At 39.9% G+C, this 27,052-nt stretch overlaps 1 protein-coding gene across 3 annotated transcripts; it reads left to right on the top strand.

Annotated features, from left to right (window-relative positions):
* The first annotated feature begins 345 nt into the window (after positions 1-345).
* si:dkey-3d4.3 (leucine-zipper-like transcriptional regulator 1) lies at positions 346-26,849 on the top strand. Of its 3 annotated transcripts, none has more exons than XM_059342733.1 (9): positions 346-407; positions 6,099-6,183; positions 15,054-15,245; positions 15,866-15,948; positions 16,060-16,138; positions 17,920-17,966; positions 18,507-18,627; positions 22,872-23,061; positions 25,969-26,849. In XM_059342733.1, exons 3-9 carry the CDS (start codon positions 15,077-15,079, stop codon positions 26,609-26,611), a joined length of 1,332 nt encoding a protein of 443 aa, XP_059198716.1. In that variant the 5' UTR covers positions 346-407; positions 6,099-6,183; positions 15,054-15,076; the 3' UTR covers positions 26,612-26,849. The 3 variants fall into 3 exon arrangements, with proteins under 3 accessions (XP_059198716.1, XP_059198718.1, XP_059198717.1); XM_059342735.1 differs by lacking the exon at positions 346-407 and adding an exon at positions 554-791; XM_059342734.1 differs by lacking the exon at positions 346-407 and adding an exon at positions 554-904.
* The last annotated feature ends 203 nt before the right edge of the window (positions 26,850-27,052 follow it).

Below are 27,052 nucleotides of genomic sequence, written 5' to 3'. Positions count from 1 at the left end.
CATCAGTCAAATGATGTCCTAAGTATTTAACCTCTTCACACATTTTAAGGACAGTGCCTGAGAGAGAGAAGACAGGAAATGACAATTTATTGTCTTCCTTGCTTCTGACTATCATAATATTGTATTTAATATCAGTCAGCCACATTGCGAACATACTCTGACTAACTGCTGAAGGCCAGCACTATATGGACAATGATTCCTTAATTGATAAGCTGTTTTCATCATTGATAAATTTGTATTTTTCTACATCTGCAATGCTATGGCCAAACAAACCTCAATAGGCAACAAGTCAGAACTTTCCATTTCTGAACCCGCGGTTTACGAGGAGACCCTGAAGGCAGCACAAGCCCGTCTACAGGGAGACAACATCACAAAAAGAAGAGCTCAACTCGTACTCGTAACAACTCGTAAGTAACAATTTATTCTGTACAATACGTTTTTTCATACTTGTCTGTTATACTATTTAGTCAGTATAAAAACTATGTGGCAGTGAAACAGGCTGTCTTCTGCTTTATTAGCATTGAAAAACATCACTATCCACAAGGAGCTCTAAAAAAAGTTAGTCTTATTTCCTCTTCTCCAACTCTGCCGTTATAACCGTAAACTTTACTGTCAGTCTGCTTTGATTTGTCTGACAGAAGTGACTATGAAGTTATAACTGAACGCGAAATTAATGTTATGAAGTAAATTGCTAAATATCCGTCGTTGGTCTTCCCCTGGAAGCTGAGCCGTAATTAACAGCTCGCATTCCTACTAACGTCGTAACGTTAACGTCGTGCCGATGACTAACGGTAGTATCCGTTAACGGAAACGTTAACGTTAACTAGCTTCACATAACTTTATGGAACAGATGACTCGTTCAGACTAAACAGAAACATGTAAAGACCTGTAATATTAAGAGTAGGTAGGTTGGTTAACGTTAGCGTAAAGGAGAAAGTGACACTTAACTCTATGGAGTCTTGGGCTATTTTGTCCATTTTTGAATCCTTTTCATGTCTTTTTGTGTCTTTTTTTTAGTCATTGGTGTCTTTTTTGGTCATTTTGTGTCTGTTGTGTCTTTTTTTTTTAAATAGATATTCAGTGTCCTTTTTTGGTAATTTTATGACTTTTTTTTGTCATTTAGTGTCTTCTGTTTTGTTTTTTTTGGTCATTCTGTCTTCTTATTGTGTGTCGTTTTTGATCATGTTGTGTCTTGTTTTGTCTTTTTTTGTCTTTTTTTTTTTTTTAGTCTTGTGTCTTTTTGCATCTTTTTTTTTGTTTTTAGTAATTTTGTGTCTTTTTTTTGTTCTTTAGTCCAACATAAAATGTGATTTAGATTTTTTTTTAACTTTGAAAACACTATCATGCTCAATACATAATTTTAAATGTTGCAAATGTGAACAAAGGTTGCAAATATAACATTTAAGAGGTTACATCCAGTTCTATCATTTTATACTAAATATATTTGAGCTTGTCTCCAGTTTTACTTGGTATATCATCATCAAACTGAAACTGGCCTCATGGAGTTTACAGCCAGAACTTTAGAGGTAAATTTACAGTACGGCTCCACGCTGCTTTGTTTTCTAGTCTGGATGTCATGAAGAAGGAGCTTTTGGAGACTCCAGAGGGTTAACTTAGTCACTGTTAGCACACAAGTCAACATAAAGCCTCAGTTAAACGGCAGATAGCTGTAAAGTGAACATATTGCTGGTAAACTAAAGGGATATGGTCCTGAGTGTGTGATTGGGGGAACCATCAGGGTCTGACCGCTTCTTTGCTTCTGAGAGATACAAGTTACATCATATCTAACGGAAAGGGGACTTACAGTTCCTTATTTGTATCACATGCCTATAATTATATAGTCAGTGGTTCCACGGTATTTCTTTTTTTTTCCATATCTTTATTGGGTTGTCAGGACATAATACATATTCAATCAGTAAGGGTACAATTCACCTATTTTCCCCCTTTTAGAAACACCCACCCCACCCCGAACTAGAGAGTCACATTCACATAAAATAAGCAAAAATCAATAAATAGTAATGATAATGAGCAAATGAAACTCTCTCCCCCTCAAAGAAAACATTAATAAATTAATAAAATGTATATGGAAAAAAACAAACGAAAACTAGGACTGCAAGCAGTACTGAACGGGCCCTCGCAGGACACGCGTGTCGGGGCATGCTGCCATTTTCATTGCCTTCATTGCCTTAAGTCTTATGGTGTGGGCACAGTGGCACTTATTATATTATTATAACAATCTCGTGTTTGATGGCGAGATGCCATATTTTGCCGCCATGCCACGCCCACATAGTGTGACTGTCGGTAAAGATTTATACAACTTTTGATCCCAAAGGCCTTGTGATGCTACTGACCAAGTTTGAAGATAATTGGATGAAATCTGTAGGAGGAGTTCGTTAAAGTATGCGACGTGGAAATGGCAAAAATTCCATATAAAATCCAAGATGGCCGACTTCCTGTATGTTTTAGGACATGGCTTCCACTGACTTTTTGGTGCGTCTTACCATGATACACGTATGTACCAAATTTCGTGCTTCTCCGTCAAACCAGTGTGAGGATATGAAATTTAGGGGGCGCTAGTGAGTCATTTTGCCACGCCCATTCCCGCGAATACTAGAATACGTAAATTTCACAGGAGAGCGACGTATATTCCAAAAATGGTGAGTTTTTGAATATGATAAAGCCCCCAAATAAGCGATTGATTACCCGGAAAAATAATAATAGACGGACCAATTACAATAGGGTCCTCGCACCTCGGTGCTCGGTCCCTAATAAATAATCATTCGAAATACAATAGGGACCTCGCAGGTCGTTGCCTGCTCGGGCCCTAAAAAGAACTAGGCCTGCAAGCAGGACTGAACGGGACCGAGCAGAGTGGAGCCGTCGGGGGAGGGCACGTCGGGCGCGGCGATGTGGGCTCAGTCCCTATGCGTCCCAAATGCCGTGTCTCCTACCACTGTGCTCGGAGTAGGGGTAAAACATAATACTTGCTGTAGCCAGCAGGGGGCGCTATGACTGTGTGTCACTATTGACATGTGGGTGTGTCCCGGACTGGACCCAAATCACGTGTGTGAAATCTGGGACAGATTGGAAAATGTATGGTCAAGTTATGCAGTCTGGTGTGTTATGGCGAGATGCCATATTTTGGCGCCATGCCACGCCCACATAGTTTGACCGTCGGTAAAGCTTTGAATAACTTTTCATCCCAAAGGCCTTGTGATGCTACTGACCAAGTTTGAAGTCAATGGGGTGAAATCTGTCGGAGGAGTTTGTTAAAGTATGCGAGGTGGAAATGGGAAAAAACGATGAATTGTGCGATATTCAAACCAAGATGGCGGACTTCCTGTTGGGTTTGAAGTATGGGTCCAGGAGGCTTTTTGGTGTGTCTCCACATGATTCATGTGTGTACCAAATTTCGTGTCTCTACGTGGAGCCTACTGCTAGGGCTAAGTATAAAACATGTGACTTCCTGTAGTCAGCGGGGGGCGATATGACTGTGTGTCAATATTGACATGTGGCTGTGTTCAGAGGTGGACCCTCATCACGTGTAAGAATTTTGGGCCAGATGAGACAATGTATGGTGAAGTTATACAGTCCCGGGTTTCATGGCGAGACGCCCTATTTTGCCGCCATGCTACGCCCACATAGTGTGACCGTCGGTAAAGCTTTCAATAACTTTTGATGCCAAAGGCCTGGTGATGGTAGTGACCAAGTTTGAAGTTGATCGGGTAAAATTCGTAGGAGGAGTTCGTTAAAGTATGCGGCATGGAAATGGGCAAAAACAGCAGGAAACGCCATTTTCGATCCAAGATGGCCGACTTCCTGTACGTTTTAGGGTATGGGTTCTTGAGACTTTTTGGTGCGTCTGGCCGTGATACATGGATGTACCAAATTTCGTGTCTCGACAACATTCCTGTGCGAGGGGCTGAATTTTCTTGACTTTCAAGGGGGCGCTGTTGAGTCATTTTGCCACGCCCATTCCCCAGACCACTAGAATACGTAAATTTGAGCGGAGATTTATATTCCGAAAATGGTGAGTTTTTGAATATGATAAAGCCCCCAAAAAGGCGATTTACTTTTGCCATGAAAAATAATAATAATAGACGGACCAATTACAATAGGGTCGTCGCACCATTAGTGCTCGGTCCCTAACTAGGCCTGTAAACAGGACTGAACGGGACCGAGCCGAGTGGAGCCGTCGAGGGAGGCCAGGTCAGCGGCGGCCACGTCGGGCGCGGCGCTGTAGGCTCAGTCCCTATGCGTACCAAATGGTGTGTCTCCTACCACTGTGCTCGGGGTAGAGGTAAAACATGTTACTTGCTGGTGCCAGCAGGAGGCGCTATGACTGTGTGTCAATATTGACATGTGGGTGTGTTTCGGGCTGGCCCCTAATCACCCGTGTGAAATTTGGGACAGATTGGACAATGTTTTGTCAAGTTATCCAGTCTGGTGTTAACTGGCGAGACGCCATATTTTGTCACCATGCCACGCCCACATAGTGTGACCGTCGGGAAAGATTTGAATAACTTTTGATCCCAAAGGCCTTGTGATGGTACTGACCAAGTTTGAAGTTGATTGGGTAAAATCTGTAGGAGGAGTTCGTTAAAGTATGCGACCTGGAAATGGCCAGAAACGCTGAATATTGCGATATTCAAACCAAGATGGCGGTCTTTCTGTTGGGTTTGAGGTATGGCTCCAAGAGGCGTTTTCGTGCGTCTCCACATGATTCATATGTGTAGCAAATTTCGTGTGTCTACGTGAAACCTACTGCTCGGGCTAGGTGTAAAACATGTTAGTTTCTGTAGCCAGCGGGGGGCGCTATGACTGTTTGTCAATATTGACACGTGGGTGTGTTCAGGGTCGGACCCTCATCACGTGTGTGAAATTTGGGACAGATTGGACAATGTATGGTCAAGTTATCCAGTCTGGTGTTAGATGGCGAGACGCCATATTTTGCCGCCATGTCACGGCCACATATTGTGAAGGTAATTAAAGGTGTTGATAAGTTGTGTTCCCCAAGGCCTTGTGATGGTACTGACCAAGTTTGAAGTCAATGGGATTAAATCTGTTGGAGGAGTTATGTAAAGTATGCAACGTGGTCATTTTATGAAAGGGGGCGTGGATAAAGCATAAGGGGTGGGGCTTGATGAAAGATGGCTATGTAGAAGTGTTAAGGACTGGACTCTAATGAAGCATGAGAAGTTTGGAGCAGATGGGACAAAGGATGTAAAAGTTATAAAGATCTGTTGTTTTTTGGCGAGACGCCATATTTTGCCGCCATGCCACGGCCACATAGTGTGAACGGCGGTAAAGCTTTCAATAACTTTTGATCCCAAAGGCCTTGTGATGCTACTGACCAAGTTTGAAGGCAATTGGGTCCAGTCTGTAGGAGGAGTTCGTTAAAGTATGCGGCATGGAAATGGGGAAAAACAGCAGGAAATGGCATGTTTGATGCAAAATGGCGGACTTCCTGTACGTTTTAGGGTATGGGTTCTTGTTACATTTTGGAGCGTCTTCCCATGATAGACACACGTAGAAAATTGCGTGTCTGTACGACGTTCCTGTGCAGGGGGCTTAATTTTCTTGACTTTCGAGGGGGCGCTGTTGAGTCATTTTGCCACGCCCATTCCTGGGACCACTAGAATACGTAAATTTCAGCGGAGATTTAGGTGTATTCCAAAATTGCTCGGTCCCTAATAATCATTAGAAATACAATAGGGACCTCGCAGGTCGTTGCCTGCTCGGGCCCTAATTAGCTTTTACAATTTTTATATGTTGTGCCTAGAGTTTGACCACCAAATTAACATACCAAAAACAATTACTGGCCATTTAAAAGTTACATCAATTTATCTTAATTAGAACCATCTATCTTAATCATCTCGGAGGATGAAATTGACTCAATTAGGGAAAGAAAGGTTCCACAGTATTTCTTTGATACATCCTCATCCAGTCCTGGTCTGGTAATTCGAGATGACCTGCCACTGGAAAATTCATTCAATTGTGTTGTCATGTTGCTGCAACATGAGTTGTCAGTGACTCATCTAAATTATCACCTCAGACTACATCACTGACACTGACACAGTTTTATTCCTTATTTACAGCATTCAGAAACTGGCACAGTCTGGGACAACACAGGACAAACGAACATCAGTGGAAACAATCTACTCTGTGAAGACTCTAGTACTGGTGAGTACCACAGACAAAAGTCTTAAAGGGTGTGTATAAATATATACATAAATTATGTGCTGAATGGCTTATTAAAACATTTCAATAAAACACCCACAAACTATATCCTCAATATTTATATATAATGTAGTTAATTTCTTCAATTTTCTGTTGATTTTGTGATTAATTCTGTTTTAGTCATTCTTAACTTTTTTATTTTATTTTTAATTTATTTGAAGATAAAATATCACAAAAGTCAATAGAATTTTATGTTACTTTAATAATAGTCTGTACTTCATGACTGAGGTCAAAGTGTATTTGGTATTGTAGTGTATTTAAGGCTTTCCTATCTTGCCAAGGTTTATATATCTGTTTTGATATATTTTCCCGAATCAACCTTTTTTTGGTGCGCTCCTGGGAATATCAGTCAAACTGCTGTTGGATTGTTCTATTCAATTTCAAAATGTTCTCCTAAATCATGTATTTTTTATTGTGCAATCAAGGGAAACTCAATCAAAATGGGCTATTCTACCATCACCATTTTAAGAATAGCTTTTATCTTTTTTCGCAAATGCACTTGTCATATACAACCCTGATTCCAAAAAAAGTTGGGATGTTGTATAAAATGTGCATAAAAACCAAATGCATGAAATTCAAAATGACTGTATAGTATATTTACAGAAAACAAAAATGTATCGGTTTGAACATTACAAATCTTGTCTTTTTACTGTATTCAATAACATGTAGGTCAGAAAGGATTTGCACATTATTGCATTCTGTCTTTATTATTGCTTTATTCACTGCATCTCAACTTTCTTGGAAAAGGGTTTGTATTAACAATGCTATGCAATTGAGTTATTTTCTTTTTCGTGTTCTACTGACCACATGGAATTTCATACAAGAAACAAGGCAGTGTTTAAACAGGACTGAGATAGGTGTGTTAATACAAAGACCTAGCCTCAGAGCTGTTTGCTCATCTGACAGCGTGATAAGATGTTGTAGAGGGGCCACAATGTTGAAAAGGTGAAAAGAGAGAACTTTGCAAGAGCTTGTGGCTGCTGTGACACTGTGGAAAAACAAAGACTTTGAAGTGTGGAAAATTACTATGTTGATAACCTAACACATTACGCCTCACCTGACACGTACTTTACTTTTATGAATATTGTAAAAGGTTGTTGAATGAGTCATCCTTTTCTCAATGAATATTTCCATTTCTTTTTCTGACAACCGAATCAGTCCTTGTAAATAGCACTGACTGTATTAAATGGAGGTGGGGGGGAATTGATACAGCATAGTATCGTGATATTTTGCGTGACAATATTTTCTTCGATTCATGTCCGCCAATATCAATATTTAGCATTCCAGCCATCAGTATTTTTTCCTGAGGCAGTAGCTGGCTCACTTTGAGGAATATACTGGAGATACTAGTATCATAAGAAGCTAGAAGGTCTAAGGAATCCATAGGCTGGGGGAAAGTTGTCAAAATAAAGCTGCAAAGTTAGGGTTTTTTTATGTTTCATTCCAAAAAATTCAAAGCAGTGAAGCTTAAAGTTGAGGAAAGTTTGAGAAAATGTTGCAATTATTGTCGTCCATAATTGTTTATTAGTTCAGTTTGACTGAATACTTTGTTGGTAAGTCTGTGAGAAATAAAAAGACTGAAGTGAGATGAACAGACTGAGATCTTTTTTTTTTATTTGACAAAACAATTCTTGATTTAATTTAATTTTGTGGGCACAAAATGCAGGTAAACAGTTAAATAGCAATGTATTATATCGCAATACTCCCTGTATCTCAAAATGCTTAAAATCGCAATAATATCCTATTGTGACTAAAGGATCGGGATATAATCGTATCGTGGGGCCTCTGGTGATTCCCACCTATACTATTAAATAAGTGGAGATAGAAGCCAATGCAGAAGTGCCTGAAACCTTCTTTCTGATGGCCTGCAGGGGGCGACTACACTGGTTGCAAAAATAACTCAAATTGTATGGGAATCTACAGTATAAGAAAATGAGCAAACTGTTCACTTAATGTATTACCTCAGTAAACATATTCCTAATGAGTTTATGGCCATAATCCACATAATATAATAGTTTAAAGTATTCTTCAAAGCCTGATGTTCATTTTGTAATTGATGGTTCCATTAAGAATAAAATAGACAATAAAGAAGGGTATGCTCTAGGGCAATGGTTCCCAACCTTTTTCTTGAGGGACCCACTTTGGCGACCCCCCCCCCCCCTCCATTGTCCACGGCGAACTCAATGTACCTTTCATGGTACCTTCTCTTTTTCTTTTTGAGATATTCAGCATTTTCGTCTCCCTACGCTTCACCATTTTTCCACTAGCTCTGTGTTTCTGTTTCTAGGTGAGGTTACCGCTAGGTGAGGTTACCGCAAGGTGAGGTTACCTGTGTATACTGCAGGAGGGATGTTACACATGTCATTATTCTCGCGATATAGCCTTTATTTTTAAACTTTTCAATAGTGATTTTTCTATTGAAATAAATGAATAAACATTTAATGTAGCCCTTATTTAGTTGTTTTTGTCCCACTAATGTGTTAAATATAGATGAGTCAGCATTTAATTCATTAGATTTATTACACCCCTTAAAATCAAGAGGGCTTCACGACCCCCCGTGGATCTTTGGCGCCCCCCTGGGGGGGTCGGGCCCCCCCTGTTGGGAATCCCTGCTCTAGGGCAAGGCTACCTTGCGATTGACAAGTTGCTACCAAGGGAACCTGTCAATCAAGATAGAAGCATAGCAGTGTGTCAATGGCACTGTTAACATTTAAATAGTCATGAACCTGTTTTTGGTTTACCTATAATTATGGAAGCAACAGAGACTTGCACGGGGAAGCCAGGAGCCAGGTCCAGTCATGTTGCCAGTGTAGGTGGGCGTGCATCATGTGCTCAGGTTCTCAGTCAGATCCTCAGGTTATCAGTCGGATACACTCTCTATGGTCACTTTTGGCTCCAAATGCCAAGAAAGCGATGGCCAAAATGCCAAACCTGAGGCTATGTCCACTTCTTTTATACAATCTGCGCTTTTAGTTAGAGTTGGGTTGTTAAGTATTTTAGAGCTGCAACATTTAGTGGATTAATTGATCAGTAAATTGACAAAAAGTTAACCAGTAATTGTTTTGCTAATTGATTATTGCATATCAAGAAAAAAACACTAAACATTTGATGGTTCTAGCTTCTCAGATGTGGGGATTTGCTGCTTGTCCTTGTCATAACAATGTAGTAAACCGAGTGTCTTCTTTGAGTTTTGGACTGTTGGTTGGATACAACATGACATTTGATAAATCAGCATTTTTCACAATTTTATCATCTCATTCATCATTTATTGATAATGAAAACTGATGATAAAAACAGTGCCCTTGAAGAACGATGTGTACATATGTCGTTATGCTCCCTGCGCCTCCTCCATGTCATAGAGCAAATAACATAGCCACAGTTAATATTATTTCTAGAAGAAATTAAGAAATTAAAACCCCATATCAGTTTTTATTCCTATGCAATCTAATTTGTGATTAATTCCAAATACACTTATTTTATTTCTTCCAAAAATTACTGTATCCACAACTAATTTTGTCACACCATTAGTTTATTTAATCTAGAATGTCCACTGAGGGTCCATAGATGATGTGTGCAAAGTTTGGTGCAAAACAATGAAATTGCCTAGGAGGAGTTTGAAAAAGGAGGTTTGCGACATTTCGCGAATTTGCGAGAAAAAAAAACGGTAGGCGAAAATGGGTGTGGCACAACTCAGTGAATGCGTGGATATACGTTTTTTGAATGTGCAGTAAAGTATGTGGGAGTTATTGGCCAAAACGCACTTTCCTTAATTATAGCGCCACCTAGTGGTGGAAATTCAGGATGACAATAGATTATAAAAAAATTCGCCAGGTGTGACTTATATTTAAAGTTTCATGAGTTTTGGGTCTTTGCACATGAAGAAAGCAATGGATTGTGTTATTTTCTTAACGCGTTCTGAATTGAGAGGCAGTTTTGTCGGCTGGTTTCTCGGTAGCGCGTCATCAGTTAATGCTATCTCAGGATGGTGCCGAGTTAGATGAGCCCGCAAGTCTGTTTTATTCCCCGCATATTTTATGTTCAGGCAGTGAAAAATGCGATCATTTGGGACCAAGAAAAATAATAATAAAAATAATAATCATTTGAAATACAATAGGGACCTCGCAGGTCGTTGCCTGCTTGGGCCCTAATAAACGGACCAATTACAATAGGGTCCTCGCACCTTCAGTGCTCAGTCCCTAATAATCATGACTGTAGTTAGAGGAAGCCAACTGCACAGGAACCTCTTGCAAGTGGAGAGTCTTTCTCCCCTGATAACTGAGTCTATAACAGCAGTCAGGTGCTCTGTGAGTCAGAGTCCCAGCTGGACGCCCACAGCAGCCAAGCTCTCTACAGCCATAACAACTAACACTGTTCTGCTTACACACAGTGACTGTGCCATCTGCAAGCCTTATGATTGTAGGAGGCTGAAGCAGTTAAGAGGAGATATCAGGTATCATCAAATGAGGAAGGATAACACATCATCAATTTCTTCTATTCCTTTTCTCTGAGCCATCAAGTCACACCTCCTCCTTTCTCAGTAGTTTTGGAGTGTTGAAGCTGGGTTTCCCACTAGAAATTGATTGATATACATGCAGGATTTCAGCCACAGGATGTTTTGGAGGCTCAGCTGGTCAATATTTAACTTTACTCCATGATGATTGTAAGGGGTCCAGGTGGTGGTGATTATCAAACTATCTTCAGCCTGCCTGCTTGTACTGCTTGTGTTTCTATGCTTGTTCTGTTCTTGTTTTGTTACATGTCATTTGGTACCATTTGGTACTCTCTCTATAGACCCTTTCATATTGCCGCTTCAAACCGCGATAATTCCGCCTCTGTTGACATCACCAGAGGCGGAATGGGGGGCTCAAGTGATCGCAGCTCTGTAACGACTTCAGAGTAGAGGTGGGAATCACCAGAGGCCCCACGATACGATTTTATCACGATACTTGAGTCACGATACGATATTATTGCGTTATAGTCACATATGAATCTACTGCCCGCGATGTCCACGCAACACAAGTTATCGCAAGTATATCTGCTGTTCCCAAACTTTCCTCAACTTCAAGCTTTACTGCTGTGTATAGCTTTGATACGGCTGTGTCTGTGAAATACCGTTGCGACGGAGTCACATACCTGGTTCCATTGTCTTTAGCATGTAGCTAAAACCATCGTTTCCACAACGTTGTATGGCCTCAAGTCTTTGCACATGAAGAAAGCTATGGATTGTGTTATTTTCTTAACGCGTTCTGAATTGAGAGGCAGTTTTGTTGGCTGGTTTCTCGGTAGCGCTGATGTTGCATTGGCTTTGGCATCATCAGTTAATGCTATCTCAGGATCGTGCCGAGTTAGATGAGCCCGCAAGTCCGTTGTATTCCCCGAGTATTTTATTTTTATGCGGCACTCCTTGCAAACTCATTGCATTTCTATCGTGTCATTTCTATCTCATTCGTCCCTTCCTTGTTAAAAAAAATCTAAATAAATCCACATGCTTGACATTAACGCGGACGGGGCTCTCCTTATTTATTATCTCTGGTGCCGCCATCTTTGTTGTACCAACTTCTTCTTTCACAATCACCTCTACTGACCTCACCAGAATAATACTCAACAGCACCATCTAGTGGATCAAAAAAGCAATTGATTTCATTTTAAGTACCAAAGAATTCACTTCATATTTTCCATTGATTATGACAAAAAAGTATCGATACTTGCCGGCCATGAATCGATATTATATCGCCACGCAAAATATCGCGATACTATGCTGTCGATTTTTTCCCCCGCCTCTACTTCAGAGGTAGTAACAGAGGATGAAAAATTGTTGGGACTGAACTGCGCTAGAAGAGCATAGTGAGCCGGAGGGTTTGTGGACCTGAATAAAGGCTCCGGTAGGCAGGAGTTGTGCAAGTTGCTGTTTTGTAAGCAAGAGACAGGGTTTTGAATTTGATGCCGGCTGCGACCGGGAGCCAGTACAGAGTTATGAGTATGATGTGCTTTCTTGGGCTGGTTGAAGACCAAACGCATCACATTGTTCTGGATCAAAGGCAGAGGCTTGGTGGTGCATACAGGGAGACCTGCCAGTAAAGAGCTGCACAAGGGCCTGTACCAGGAGTTGTGTTGATTGCTCTCTCAGGTAGGGTCTGATCTTTCTAACATTGTATAGGGAGAATCAACACGATCGGGCAATTGTGGCCACATGAACCTTAAAGGTCAGTTGGTTATCAATCATGACACCCAAGTTCTGTGCAGAGCTTGTGGGCACAAGTTGCATGGATCCAAGCTGAAGATTGATAGGCTGATATAAGGCAGGACAGGCCGGGATGACAAGAAGCTCAGTCTTAGAGAGGTTGAGCTGAAGGTGGTGCTCTGACATAAACCAGGTTTCTGCTCAGGTCAGACATGATGCCTGCGTTGCATTTCACATGACAAATATTACAGTGAGCATTACAGTATTACAGAGTTTTGAGTGTTACTGTCCTGGCGACACGTTTCAAGGGTAACATAGTCTCACTCTCCCGCTTTCTCTATATACTCTTAGTAAGCGGAGCGAAATTTGGCTCCAGGGTAGGCCTGTCACTGTGAACAATATATGGACTCATCGTCCACGAAACAGAAATGGACACGATAGTTTTTCCAGACTCAATAAATTGTCGTTTACATAAGTCATCAACATTCAGTCACGCTGCTTCTTTCCCTCTCCTGTCAGTCATTCGAAGTTTTCACAAGATACTCCTTAAGCAAGAGGTAGCGCTGACAGTATAGTGTTAGTAAGATGGTCACTGTTTAAACATATTTATTTGTCACAATGTGTTTAGCATTGGGCTAATGAGGTGGTTAATATGACAGTAGCCTCGCTCGAGAGGGGAATTTTTCGATGTGCAGCTCAAGGTAACCAGTTGTTTTAGATCAGTACAAAACAAAATGTTGCCCTGGACCCTGAAGTAGGCTTCTTATGCAATATAATTTTTGCCACAGAGTGAACAGGTGAGCCTGAGTAGCTCACAATGTAGAGGTGATGCTTCATGAGCAATTTAATTTTGCTGTAGTGAATTCGAACTCAGCTCTTACTGATCTTGCAAACATTATATTTGTATGCTTTCTTTTTATTTGTAGGTGACTGTGATGTAGTGTTCACTTATTAAGGCCACGGGGCAATCGCACCGAGCACTGGTCCCATACAGCAATAGCTATCAAGTCGGTCTACAAGTACACAACATTAAGGTGGCAGTTAATTAACACACACACGCACACCCATAACTTTATGTGATTTTAATTACTTACACACACACACACACACACATACACACACAGGTAACTTTATGCGATTTTCGCTACACACACACAAATGTGCGCGTAAGCGCGCACACTCCTCCAGATACACATGTTTCACACACACATACACACACACACACACACACACACATTTTGAGGTTAAAGGGCATAGTTTGAAGTCTCTGAAGAATCTCATCATAGTGTACACACACCGGCAGAATTCAGAATCAGAATTTCCCCAGAGGAGATTTTCTAGTTCAACAGTATTATCCACAGTAGATAGGAGATGTGACCTGGGAATCGCCAGTTATATGTTTATTAAATATGTGACGAATCTGCTAACTGAGGCAAAACACAGCTGCACACACACGAGTACGGCAACCAGTTAGTGTTGAAACCAGTAAGGACATAACACCGGTATGTCAAATTTGTATGAATATAGTTGCAACAAAAAGTGGCAACACAACAAACCTCAAAGTTTATTTAAAACATAACCTTTCATCCAATTTCTTCAGCTGGGAACAGAAAACATGGCAGGGGTTGCGGGACATGGAGCCCTCCACTAACCGACAATTTGCAATTAAGGATATCTTTGCCAAAAAATGCGAATATAAACGTGACAGCACAAAATGGCGCACACTCGCAGATAGTGTAACTCGCCTTACAGCGAAAGAGATGCAGTCATTCAACACTGTTGTGAAACTAGTGTTTTGAGAAATGCTGCAGACCATTGATAGGCTGTACGAATTCCCTAGAAAACTCACAGAGCCCAAGTCTGTTAATATTTTTTATTTGTCTAAAAAACTTTATTTATTGTTCTACTTTTCAACGCCAATGTTCAATATTCTTGAGAATTAAAAGTTAATTGCTCTTAAAAAGGATGTACTTGAATTATTATGCTCTAATATCATTAAACCCAACAACATCAACAATACTATTGTTTATCGTCATAGTTTCTGGGAAAATATATCTTCCTAAAAATGTGTTATCGTGACGGGCCTAACAGGGTGATTTGGTCAGAACTCGGGCTGATCCATATATTGATATTATAGCAGTATTTGATATGAGAGATATATTCTAAGATTTTGGATGTCCTAATATCATAATGACTGCATTACAGTATATTTACTAATTTATTTTCTGAACTTCTGAACTGAGCAGACTGTCCTAGCGTTTTTCCCCATCTCCCCACTTAGTCATTATTTACATATTACTAATGATAATTTATCAAAAATCTCGCTGTGGAAATAATTTTGTGAAAGCACCAACAGTAAACCCTACTGTTTCACTGCAATACAGATATCAAGGTATGGCTGAAACTAGTGCATGGCAATGTATACTAAGCTTGGCATATAAAGTGTTAACTGTAACCCTAACTTGCCTCAAGGTGCAGGAACCCTGTTTATCTAATACCTTACTTTACTGACAGGTCATAACACCACCAATAGATCAAGCTGATGGTGAAATGTAAGAGCGTCCTCTGTTGAAGCACAAACTACTTTAACAACTGATCATTTTTCTAAACACTTCAATGTTGCTTGTTTTAGAAAATGTCCAGTGAGAGCAGACGATGCCCACTATGAGTCAAAGTGGTCCTTGCCTGTGGACTCGGCTCCCCCAGAGCAGCCAGTCCCCATGTGACCGCTACAAGCACGCCTGCTGCAGTTATGATGGAAACGTCTACATCATGGGAGGAAGAGACAACAGCTGTTTGAGGGACTTCTGGAGGTACAGCGTGGGTAAGCACTGGATTCACAACTATAATTGAGTTGACTGAAATTGTTTTTTTTTTACTGATTTGGGGAATTTTGGAAATCGGGCTTGTAACCAGAGGGTTGCTGGTTCTAATCCCAGGACTGACAGGTCAAGGGCTGAAGTGCCCCCCCCCCCCCCCCCCCCCCACAACACACACACACACACACACACACAGCTCTCTGGGCGCAGTAATATGCAGCCCACTACTCCTTGCATGGTGTGTTGTTACTCTTGACTCTTGTGTATTAGCAAATAGTAAAAAATAACCATCTGGGGGCAAATTTAGGAATGGCTGCAGACAGAAGCTGTGCTGGTCTTGCTGATGGACTAATGTTAGTCAGTAATATTAGCTGGCTTGCTATGTCTTGTCTTGCTGGTATTTGGCTTTGTTAGCAAAGCTGTCAAGCTTTGTCAAGCTCAATATCAAGCTGTAATAGGTTAGCCCTCATACAGAGTCTATGAGATGGGATCCAGACATCTGTACCATATAGTCATTATTATTATTTCATATGATTCATGATATATGTAGAAAAATGGTCTATACAATATGCTCTTGAAATGTATGATCGCTGGCTCAATAACATGTGTTTTACACCAATTTTAGTTCGTAACGAGTGGACACAGTTAAACTGCACCAGTGAGGTTGCACCAGAAGAACTAGAGGAGCATTCTATGGTGGCTCATGAGGTACAATTAATCTCATCATGATTGGATAATAAGATGCCTTTATCTCTGCTGATATCCCCCATACTGCTTAGTATGTCAGTGTGGCAAGAATAATAGCTCTGACCATTTCAGGGCTTCCTGTACGTGTTTGGAGGCATGCTGGATTCTGCATACACCAAGCTGAGATGTCCCCTCTGGGTCTTTGATATTGGTGAGTTTCACTGTGTTGTCTACCATTGCTCAGGCTTTAAAAACAAAACTAGTTGTTGCATGTTAATTCCAGTTCCTTCAAGCCCCAGTGAAAATATTCACTGCTATAGTTCATAACTGTAGTTCAAACCTTGGACAATTTTGCTATACATATACTGGAAATACAGTTTTTAATGTTTGAACAAAAAGGATATGTCCCAAATAAATTGTTGAAGTAATACATATTTTAAGCTATTTTACTGGAGGCTTTTAATAAGCCTGCTGGGTTTCAGCCGCTCCTTGTACTTCATATTATGTTGAATTTGTTATCTTTATTTTTTAACAATTTAAAACACACAAGATGACAGATAAGAATACGAAATAGGGATCTTGCATTTACAGAGCCCGCCATGTTGTGCCACCATGTTCTGCAATAGCCCAAAACATGATATTTTAGTGCGCGGCAGCAGGCGCTTCTTAATATATGCTCTGACTATGGTGTGGAATTTGATATAAAATATAATTCCAGCAAAATTGCTGTTTTAATATGCAGAACGAAACAGGATAAATGGCTTATTTTCCTGCGTTCAGAATATCCAATAATTGTCTTGTGGTCTGCAAAAAGATGAAATACCTTGGTCATTGTATTGCAGATGATATGAATGATGATGATGATGATGATGATGACATATACAGACAGTGTTGTAAGTTATATGCACAGGCAAACACCATAGCACGTAAGTTTAGCTGCTGTTCTACTCAAGTTAAAGTGTCTCTGTTCAAAGCTTACTGCACACCACTCTATACTGCCCATCTGTGGTCTTCTTACAAAAAATCCAGCATGCAGAAGTTACAAGTTGCCTACAATGATGCAATGAGAATTTTACTGCAGGTTCCCAGAGGAGGGAGTGCTAGTCAGATGTTTGTATCTGTAGGAGTTAGCACACTGAAAGCACTTATAAAAAATGTAATGTTTAAGTTTATGCAACATCTGGATGAGTCCACCAACAGTATCATGGTGGTACTGTCAGATCCCTTTGTGAGCTGCTCCAGGTACACAGTCAGACTTAGAGTACATTGGTTGAAATGTCTGTTTGTATTTTAGTTTCTGTATTTGTTGTTTTACTTCTTGTTTGTTTGCTTGTCTTGTTTTGTTTGTTTGTATCTGTCCTGTCTTGCGTGGCTTTTGGACACGAGTCTGGCAAATAAACTGAATTGAATTGAATATGAACCAAACACTGACTCTATAGAGGGCATTCAAAATTTTTACGTTATCTGAAGGATGATGTAGGTTCTCTAGGAAACCTCACCGTGAGATGCTACCTACACACTGCTTCTTTAAAATGAAATGATGATCCTACTCACCACGACATACAAACATTTTAAATCTAGCATAAGCACGGGTGGGAGGTACAAAGATATTTAAAATAATGATCCAATGTCATTGTTACAAAATCTGCACATAAGAGACTGTTCAAGACCATTTATATACTGTGGCCTGTGTATAGCAATGTAAATTGAAAAGCCTACATATGGGAGTCTAGTTTGTATTTTTAACAGACCTTTTTTCTTCTTCTTCACCAATTTACCATTATATTTAAAATTCACCATTTTAAATATAACATACCATTCACATACACATTTCTTATTCTCTTCTATCTTCATAGCACATTCCTTCTTCCTTTTATGGGGTAAGGTGACTAGTCAATACATGTCAATCCAGTGTCTGAATAACATTTACTTACCATCATTATTTTTTTAACCTAAACTCTCCTTCATTTTTCTTTGTTTTGTGTGTTTCAGCAAAGCAGAAATGGGTGCACTGGCAGGGAAAGACGAGCTCCCCTCAGGTACAGAGTCTTTCCTATGAAAATGATTTGAAATAGTAACATGACATGAAACCACACAGGTTTCCTCTTAAAACAACAACAACAATACGAAGGATCTGATCCCTTTGAAATTGATAATACACAACATTTTAATATTAAGAAACAAAGTAAAATAAAGACATGTTTTTCATTTTTAGAAAAACACAACAGACATTGTATAGATATTGTGATATTGAAGTCAGTTAGTGACAAAAGCAATGCACCTGCCACCAGGAACAAGTTAAGCTCAACAAGTTAGCCTTTTTGTACATTTCAGCAGTTCTGAAAATAGCTAGCAAGGCTAAAACTTTCATTTAAAAATTAATTTCATTAAGTAGTGCTCTCAGGTTTCTCTTCACAAACCACCGGATGTGGAATCCTGTAGGCTCCATGGAAGAGAAATATGGAAACAATAAAATATTGTTAAAAATATGACAATTGAATGGATTCTAAGGGTATGTTAGTAAATAGTCTGCCAACTCATAGAAGTTTGTGTGTGCATTTGTATGTCTATGTGTGTAGACCCAAAAGCCGACCAACAGAAAAGGACACAGTGCTGTGGTCATCGGCTCTGCCATGCTGGTTTATGGAGGTTTCATTGACATAAAAGGATCCTCGCAGGACTTTTGGAGTTTGGATTTTGGTGAGTTGCTTTTATGTTTAAGTTGAAAAAAAAACATACTCATAAATGCACAGTGTATTGTTCTTGTACTCATGTTATCAGCCATTTGTTCAATGTAAAGGTAACTCAAGTGAGAGGATAAATTAGAAGAGCAAAAGTCTAGTCCACCGACAGTAGTGTTAAAAATAATAGCAGTCCAATGTGACTAACCAGATTAATCCAGGTTTTTAGTATATTTTTTATTGCTACATGGCAAGCAAGGTACCAGTAGGTGCAGTAGATTCTCAGAAAACCAACAAGACCCAGCATTCATGATATGGAGCTCTTAAGGCTGTGCAATTGGGCAATTAGTTGAAAGGGGTGTGTTCAAAAATATAGCAGTGTGGCAATCAGTGAGGTCATCAATTTTGTGAAAAAAGAGGTGTGAACCAGGTGGCCTCTATTTAAGGATGAAGCCAGCACTTGTTGAACATGCATTTCTCTTTGAAAGCCTGAGGAAAATGGGTCGTTCAAGACATTGTTCAGAAGAACAGCGTACTTTGGTTAAAAAGTTGATTATAGGGGAAAACTTATAAAGAGGTGCAAACAATTATAGGCTGTTCAGCTAAAATGATCTGAAAGCGGAAGACAACCTTCAAAATGGATGGAAGAATAACCAGAATGGCAGTTTGCATATTTCAAAATACTTGAAGAGGTCATGTTGCCTCATGCCCTTGAAATAGGTGTTTCAACAAGACAATGACCCCAAACACACTAGTAAACCAGCAAAATCATGGTTTCAAACCAACAACATTGATGTTATGGTGTGGCCAGCCCAATCACCGGACCTTAATCCAATTGAGAACTTGTGGGGTGACATCAAAAATGCTGTTTTTAGTTTTTTAGTTTAGTGATTCACAGGATTGCTAAATCCTAGAAACAAAAAAGTTTGTACAAAATAATTTTGAGTTTGTAAAGTCAACGGCAGACACTGCTATATTTTTGAACACACCCCTTTCAACTAATTGCCCAATTGCACAGCCTTAAGAGCTGCATATCACGAATGCTGGGTCTTGTTGGTTTTCTGAGAATCTACTGCACCTACTGGTACTTTGTTTGCCATGTAGCAATAAAAATATACTAAAAACCTGGATTAATCTGGTTAGTCACATTGGACTGCTATTATTTTGAACACTACTGTAAATACAACTTCTACTGTAGTTTGAGACTGTCAGGTATCAGTGGCTTCTGCTGTGACAGATATAGAACAGAAATGGATTTTTTTTTTGCCTCTGACACACAGCAGGGACAGTTGCATACACTGCATTGTACAAATGATGAGTTGGGATTGTGCAACGTCAGGAGGAAGTGTTTTTTCAAATGTCAAATTTATTTTGCAGAACACCACACAATTCTGAGACATACAGAATGCTGGGGATTCAATTTCATCATTGCATCATGCTGTGATTAATCCTATGAACACACAGTATAAGCTTCAGAATGTGTATTAATTGTAGATGACCGTGTATCGGTAACATGTGTTTCCACTCCACTCTGTACTTTACGCTGAAAGAGTTTTATTTTTTAGACATGGTGAAATTCTTGCTAGAGTACACCACTCTAAAATTTGTAAGGTGAACACACATGATGAGGATAAGCAAACTGTGCAAGATGACCCTGACAAAAAAGCAGAAAACGAGAAAAATTATTTCAAACAATGAAGCAGATAGGTCAGACAGTGAACTGAATATAGATTATGATAATGATCACATCAGTTACAGGAAAGTGAGTACAGGATATGTGTTGCACTCTCCCATGACCACAAGCTGAAACAGTGCCATGAGAAATGACGGTGTTCAACATAAAGCCAGAGGTTTAGGCAGAGCAGGAAATGCTACAGGAAACCACAGAAATTGGTATAACCTGCAACATCGTGATGACAGTGATGGGCAGAAGGAGTCAGTTGACATGTCACGTGACATGTCTAAACACTGAACCAGAAAACATGGATGCTGATGTATTTATAACTAAAGACATCTCTGTTTCTCCAACAGATGAGTCTGTCTCAAAGAAACTTCCAAAGGTATTGAGCCCAAAGCACAACTTGTGGCTAGAGGTTTTGAAGAGGTTAACATCCACGAGTATCTTGTACTACTATTAGCAGTAATCTGTAGAAACCAGTGGCAGGTCCATTCTATGGACAACAAATCTGCATTTTCGCAGGGTATGGAGCTGTCCAACGATATTTGTATCTGATCCCCCACCTGAAGCAGGCGGTATAGAGACAGTATTCTATGAAAAGGAATGTGCATATGACCTTGCAGACACATCACTATATTGGTACAATAAAGTGAAAGAAATCGTGCTGAGTACAGGTGGAAAAATGTCACAGGTCGATCCAGCAGTCTTTCATTGGCTTGATGAGCAGTTCAAGGTTACTGGAGTACTGTTGATGACTTTCTTTGGGCAGGCTCACAAAACTATTCCACAATTGTGATTCCTCTACTATCTTTTTCGATGTTGGATGGGAGGAGCACAAAAATGTATTTTAGGGAGTGATGGATTTTGCTACTGTATATTGACAACCTGCAACTGCTGCATTTGCAAGTAGCATGTACAGAGGGATGCCCTGCTCAGTGAAACTGAAAAAAAACAGGTCAGAAATAGGACAGATGATAGTATCTGTCCTATTTCTGACCTGTTTTTTTTGTTTTTCTGACCAAATATCATGGTTGACACCTGTAGTTTAGCATGAAATATGAAAGGTACAGTCCATCTATGATATGAATATAGTTGTCTGTAAGCTAAAGTCAGAAAAGGTGACTCAAGTTTCAGCATTTGGGTGACAATAAGCATGTTTCCACTGAGTACTTTCTGAGTACTTTCTGGAAAGCGGCTGAGTGTTTTTGCTACGGGCACTAGCTAGTTCCCCTCGGCCTCTGTTCCCATACAGGTACTTTTTCACTATATTTAGCAACTATTCAGACCACTCTAGCAACTTTTTTTTTCTTTTTTCAAAGAAGCGACTAGCGACAAATCTTGCGACTTTTTCTGGTGTTATTAGAGCCTCGTTCCTACTCTTCTTAACGAGTAACGCCATCCCAAAGCACTCACAAGCGCCCCAGTCTTCCCACAGCAGGAGCTGTTAAACCCTCAGCGTTCAGTTTATACCAGTCTGCAAAGTAAATCACGCATGGGCAAAATCGGCGCTCAGTAGCGGCTTAGAAAGTACCTGAGGCAGGTACTTTCTGAGCCGCTACCTGAGCCGCTAACCGGTGGAGTTGGGCGGATCCTCTCTCCCAAGTCACACCCATAGAGGCTCACTAGAGGGAAAGTACCCAATGGAAACGCGCCTAATAATCGTGCTCTGAGCCTGATTGTTTTTACTGATGCTTCCCTTGGCAATCTTCCAGATGGAACCTTAATTGCTCTAAATGGAGAAAAAGAGAAGTTAACTCCCCTCTGTTGGCAATCAAAGAGGACTCTGGCAGGAGAAACCCTTGCTATGTCAGATGGAATAGACAATGCTATCTTCTGGGCAACCCTGTTTTCAGAGCTCACCACTGGAAATGCTGGACTGTATGCTCTTGCATTGATCTGTGTGATTGATAATCACTCTCTATTCGATGTCCAACGAAGCAGGTCACAGAAAAGAGACTCAGTTTGGAAATAAGTAGCATCAAGGGGCTCATACAAGATTTTCATGCAAGAAAATCAAAGAGGTTCACTGGTCAGATAAAAAAAAGCTTAACTTGCTGACTTTCTTACCAAAAAGAGAGCTTCGGCTGCTATGCTTTTGAGAATACTAAGGGACAGACTGTGGAGTTTGTGATGAAACTTTCTTGACATGGAAAAATTAAAGCACATGTTCTAATATAAGCACTTAAAAAACCTTAGTTTACATTGTTTGGTTAGTCTTTTGCTATATCCACTCTTTATGCTCACAGGGTGTTACTCAAAAATAAATAAAATAATAATAAAATAATAATTAATAAATAATAATTGTTAATAGTCACTGGGTGACTGTTTTATGTCAAAAAGGTACTATTTTAATTTTTTAAATAAAAAAGACAGGGTGATTGTTAACATGTGTTTCACTTCTCCTCTGTACTTTACGGTAAAATAGTTTTACTTGTTACTTGTCTTGTTAAAGCCATGCGCTGTGTTTGTGATTGTGTGTGCCTGGAAATGGTGATTACTGAGAGTTACATTTGAGAGCTTAAAGTGGTGAAAGTAATATAGAAGCTGTGTTTATTATGTTTAACATGTATTTCTATACATGACAGGTGACATGACCTGGTCCCTGCTGAGTGGTTCTCAACAGGGCTCATTAGGCCCAGGCCCCAGACACAGTCACTCAGCCATGGCCCACCAGAGCTGCATGTACCTGTTTGGGGGCTTGAAAGGTTTGCGGGAGCAGAGAGACTTCTGGAAGTGGAATTCCACCAGCCACACATGGACTTCTCTCAGAAACAAGTGAGAAGTGATTTCATCTGTTACCTGAGATCATAGACTGTATATAAATAAATGACGTAGTCACCGTGACGTCACCCATTGGTTTGTGGACTGCCTGTAGGAAGCCTTGAGTTCAGCGTTATGCTCATTGCCATCTTGCATCGCCATCTTGTTTCCTATACGTGGATCAGACCATAATTGGACTGTGGCGGAGCGCGAGGGATCTGACGACACTGACTACACGCCTCTCTACACCGGCAACCCGACTGAGAGAAGCCGCTGCTAATTCATGTTAGCATTAATTGGAGCATTAACTGGGATGTTAGTTTTGGCGAGCAAAAAAACAAAATGTATCTTTCTTACCTCAGAAAACTGAGCAGCGACTCCTTGGAGTGTCTGTTAGTCCAACCAAACGCTGAACAAGACATTTTTACTGAACAAAACGTTCAAATAAACTGTCATTAAGTGAAAATACAGTGTGAAAGGGTCAAAGTTATGAGACCAAATCGGTAAACGTCCTCTTTTCTATCTATATAACGTTACATATAACTTTATTGACACGTTGCCGTGGATACACATTGCTCTGCTTCTCTCCTGGTGACGGCTCGCCTTGTCAGTGACCTGTAGCCCTGTAGCTCCTATCACATTTTATGTCTAAGTCCTGCACCTCCATGGCCACAACCCCGGCTCCTTTTAAACACAGCACCTATGGTCGTGTCTTTCACGCTGTTTTCCTTCCCCTTCTGCTGTGGCTGACACAGCACTGTGGAGTTAGAGCTGGTTATTAGAGACTAGTCTTTAACTGGCTGTGCTGCATTAAAGGCTCAAATATACTTGCTTTGGACCATGGATGCGTCATGAACACACACAGTAACTTTATGTGATTTTAATTACACACACACACACACATTTTGAGGTTAAAGGGCATAGTTTGAAATCTCTGAAGAATCTCATTATAGTGTACACACACCGGCAGGAGCCCCCGTGGCCCTTTCAAAATTTCCCCAGAGGAAATTTTCTAGTTATAAAGTAATAGATTACTGTATTTTTTTTTACTTTTCTTAGTTAGTGTAGTAATGCTTACAATTCAAATCAAGTACATATATCAGTTACTTGATATTTGTTGTGTCTTTTGTTAATAAACAAAAGACACAAAATGACAGAAAAAAAACTCAATTACTTAAAAAAACAAAATGACCAAAAAATGTACTAAACAAAGACACACAATGACCAAAAAATACACAAAATGACCCAAAAAAATACACAAAATTACAAACAAAAAAAAGACACAAAATTACCAAAAAAAGAAACAAAATTACTAAATACGGACACAAAATTACATTACATGAACGGTAGCAGCTGCCTTTCTTTTTGTTAACGTTGTCATAGAAACAAGTGAAACAAAGCTCCAGCTTGCGCAATAAATGGACCTTCCACACACAACACGGTAAAGTGCCATTCATATAAAACTCAAAAACATTAAACTTTCATATCAAGGTGGGGGCCACAAAATATCATCACGAGGGCCGCAATCGGCCCGCGGGCCGCAAATTTGAGACCCATGCTCTAAAGGGAGCACCACATAATTCAGACCACGTAAGGGCTCAAATAAAACACAGTAGAGGTTTGGAATTTGCATGGTGTAAACAAATATGGCAACACTTGAGGAGATTGATCTAATGTTGATTCTCAGATCAAAGTAGCTTAAAAGGTGAAAGGTGCTCCATCGTAGATGTAAGTAATAAGTAATAAATTAATTGGTCTTCAAAACTTTCAAAATCTTCCACCATTGTTGTTGCCTCTCTGGTGTATCTGACATTGTCACATGCGGTCTCATCCCCATACAACCCTACGCTGGCCTTAGCGGTTATTTGCATATTGCATCTTGCGGGCATGTATTGTTAGTTTCTGAGGATGTGCACAACCAAACAAGCAAGTCTAGTTAAAAGCAAGTATATTTGAGCCTTAACACTCGCCCTATGTTGATGAGAGAAAAATATGCCTTAATAAGTAATACCTTTCCATTCAAAACTATTTATTGGTAACACTTATGATCCACACAAAACCTTCATCCATCTTCTGTATCTGCTGCGTCCTGTTCTTACCGTATAAGTGCAATAATATTATAGTGCAATATATTTATATTCATATTATCTAAAATACTACCTCTACATGCTACCACTCATAGTCATTCACCTCCTTTACATACATAGCTATTTATTCTATATTCTGTATTTTTTTGCCATTCAATTATTTATTCTTGTTGTGATATTTTTCACCTGTATACCTTATTGTCCTTAAGTATTGTGTGTTGTTGTTCTTAATTTGTTTGTTTGCAATCTAATTTCGTTGTGCTATGTACAATGACAATAAAGGTTTATTTTATTCTATTCTATTTATAATCAGGATACAATTCTGACCACAAAGTCATAGTGACTTGAATATTTGTTAATGGTAAGCAACTGAAATACATAATAATGCCTGCATTAAATCATAAATATAACCATTAAAGACATAAGTAATGCTTAAGTAATACAAAACTATGATGGCTGATGAATTCCTATTGCTCACCATCAGCAAATGTTAAAGTAACTATCACATTTTGTGATCACTTGTCACTTGCTAGATCATTATTTAAGGAATGTTTATTCACAGTTGTTCATATACCAATGATAATGTGACCAATGAGCTGGATTCCAGTTATATCACACTTTATTTCAGACCTGTGCATATGCACAGCCTCTCCAGAAATGTGAAGCTATTCTTCTCTGTCGTATTTGTTGTATGTGTTCAGTATAATGTCAGGATGTCCACCTCATTGCTGTCACAGCTGGAGGTTGTGCACATGAAAAGACAGAATATTAATGTAAACAATGAATATTGTTAGTGTTCCTTCCTGTTAACACCACCTATGGTTGTTCTCCCCAGGTCCGGCCCCTCCAGACTGATGGGCCACTCAGCTGTGGCCTACAAAGACAATATGCTTCTTTTTGGAGGAGGTGAGAGTCAGAACTCTCCAAACAACTGCCTGTGGAGGTACAACTTCAGCTCTCAGACCTGGGGGCAGGTTGCCACACTCCCAGCTTTGAGTGCCCCAAACAAGATACACCACTGCTGCACTGGGCTGGGCCCAAGCTACAAGTCCAACATCTGCAGCCCCTGCTCCAGCTCAGAGCTCCACTCCAGGCTGCTGGATGGGAAACTAAGGCCCTTCAAGAACAAATGCTTCCCTGCCCCACTCTCATTCCTAGGATCAGAGGGAGCTATAGAGCTGGAGACGTTCAGCCCTGACAGATGCTACAGCAGCAAAACACTCACACAATCTTCCAAACTGGACAGAAGCACAGAGAGCTTGGTGGGTAAAGATTCACAGCGGATTGGAACCTGCTTGACCTTTGAAAACAAGGCTTTCAGGAAACAGTGGAGCTGCACAGAAGAGGAGCTGCTGGATGAAGAGGAGGATGAAGATGTAGCCCAGCATCTGCCTGACCTGCTGCTGGTGCTGGGGGGGAAACCCTGTACCACACATAGCCCTATTTCTGTTTGGCATATGACTCTGACTGACCCATAGCAGCCTGTGAAGAACAAACTTTACAAAATTGTTCTCCATATGAGAAAAAAATCTGTGTTTTATTATCACTTTACCTGTTTTATCTGATATGTTTATATTAGAAAAACTATATTTATAATACTAATGCTTTTGTTGTGACTTATTGTTGTGAATTTATACATTTCATTTTTGTAGTTCTCAAATAAGTTATCAGAAAATGGTTCTAACAAAAACTAAAGTATTAAAGCTGTGAACAATAGTCTAAGTAGTGTTATTGTGAAAACACAGAGCAGACATAAACATAAAAATGGCCAATCCAAACCCTACACCTCCTGCTGCTGAAACATTTACACATTATACATCTGCATCCCACAAAACCACACTAAGAATGGAAAAAAATAACAATAGATTCTGCAATATTCAATTCTGATAAAAAAGATTCTGCAGCATTCTATGAAGTTA

This window comes from Centropristis striata, chromosome 10 (assembly GCF_030273125.1).
Source record: "Centropristis striata isolate RG_2023a ecotype Rhode Island chromosome 10, C.striata_1.0, whole genome shotgun sequence".
Taxonomy (NCBI): Eukaryota; Metazoa; Chordata; class Actinopteri; order Perciformes; family Serranidae; genus Centropristis; species Centropristis striata.
This window is presented reverse-complemented; position numbering and strand designations above follow the sequence as displayed.

Coding starts and splice junctions, on each gene's coding strand:
- si:dkey-3d4.3 (XM_059342733.1), top strand. CDS start 15,077: ATGCCCACTATGAGTCAAAGTGGTCCTTGCCTGTGGACTCGGCTCCCC. Junction 17,967..18,506: donor GAAAGACGAGCTCCCCTCAG/GTACAGAGTCTT, acceptor CTATGTGTGTAG/ACCCAAAAGCCGACCAACAG. Junction 18,628..22,871: donor CTTTTGGAGTTTGGATTTTG/GTGAGTTGCTTT, acceptor TATACATGACAG/GTGACATGACCTGGTCCCTG.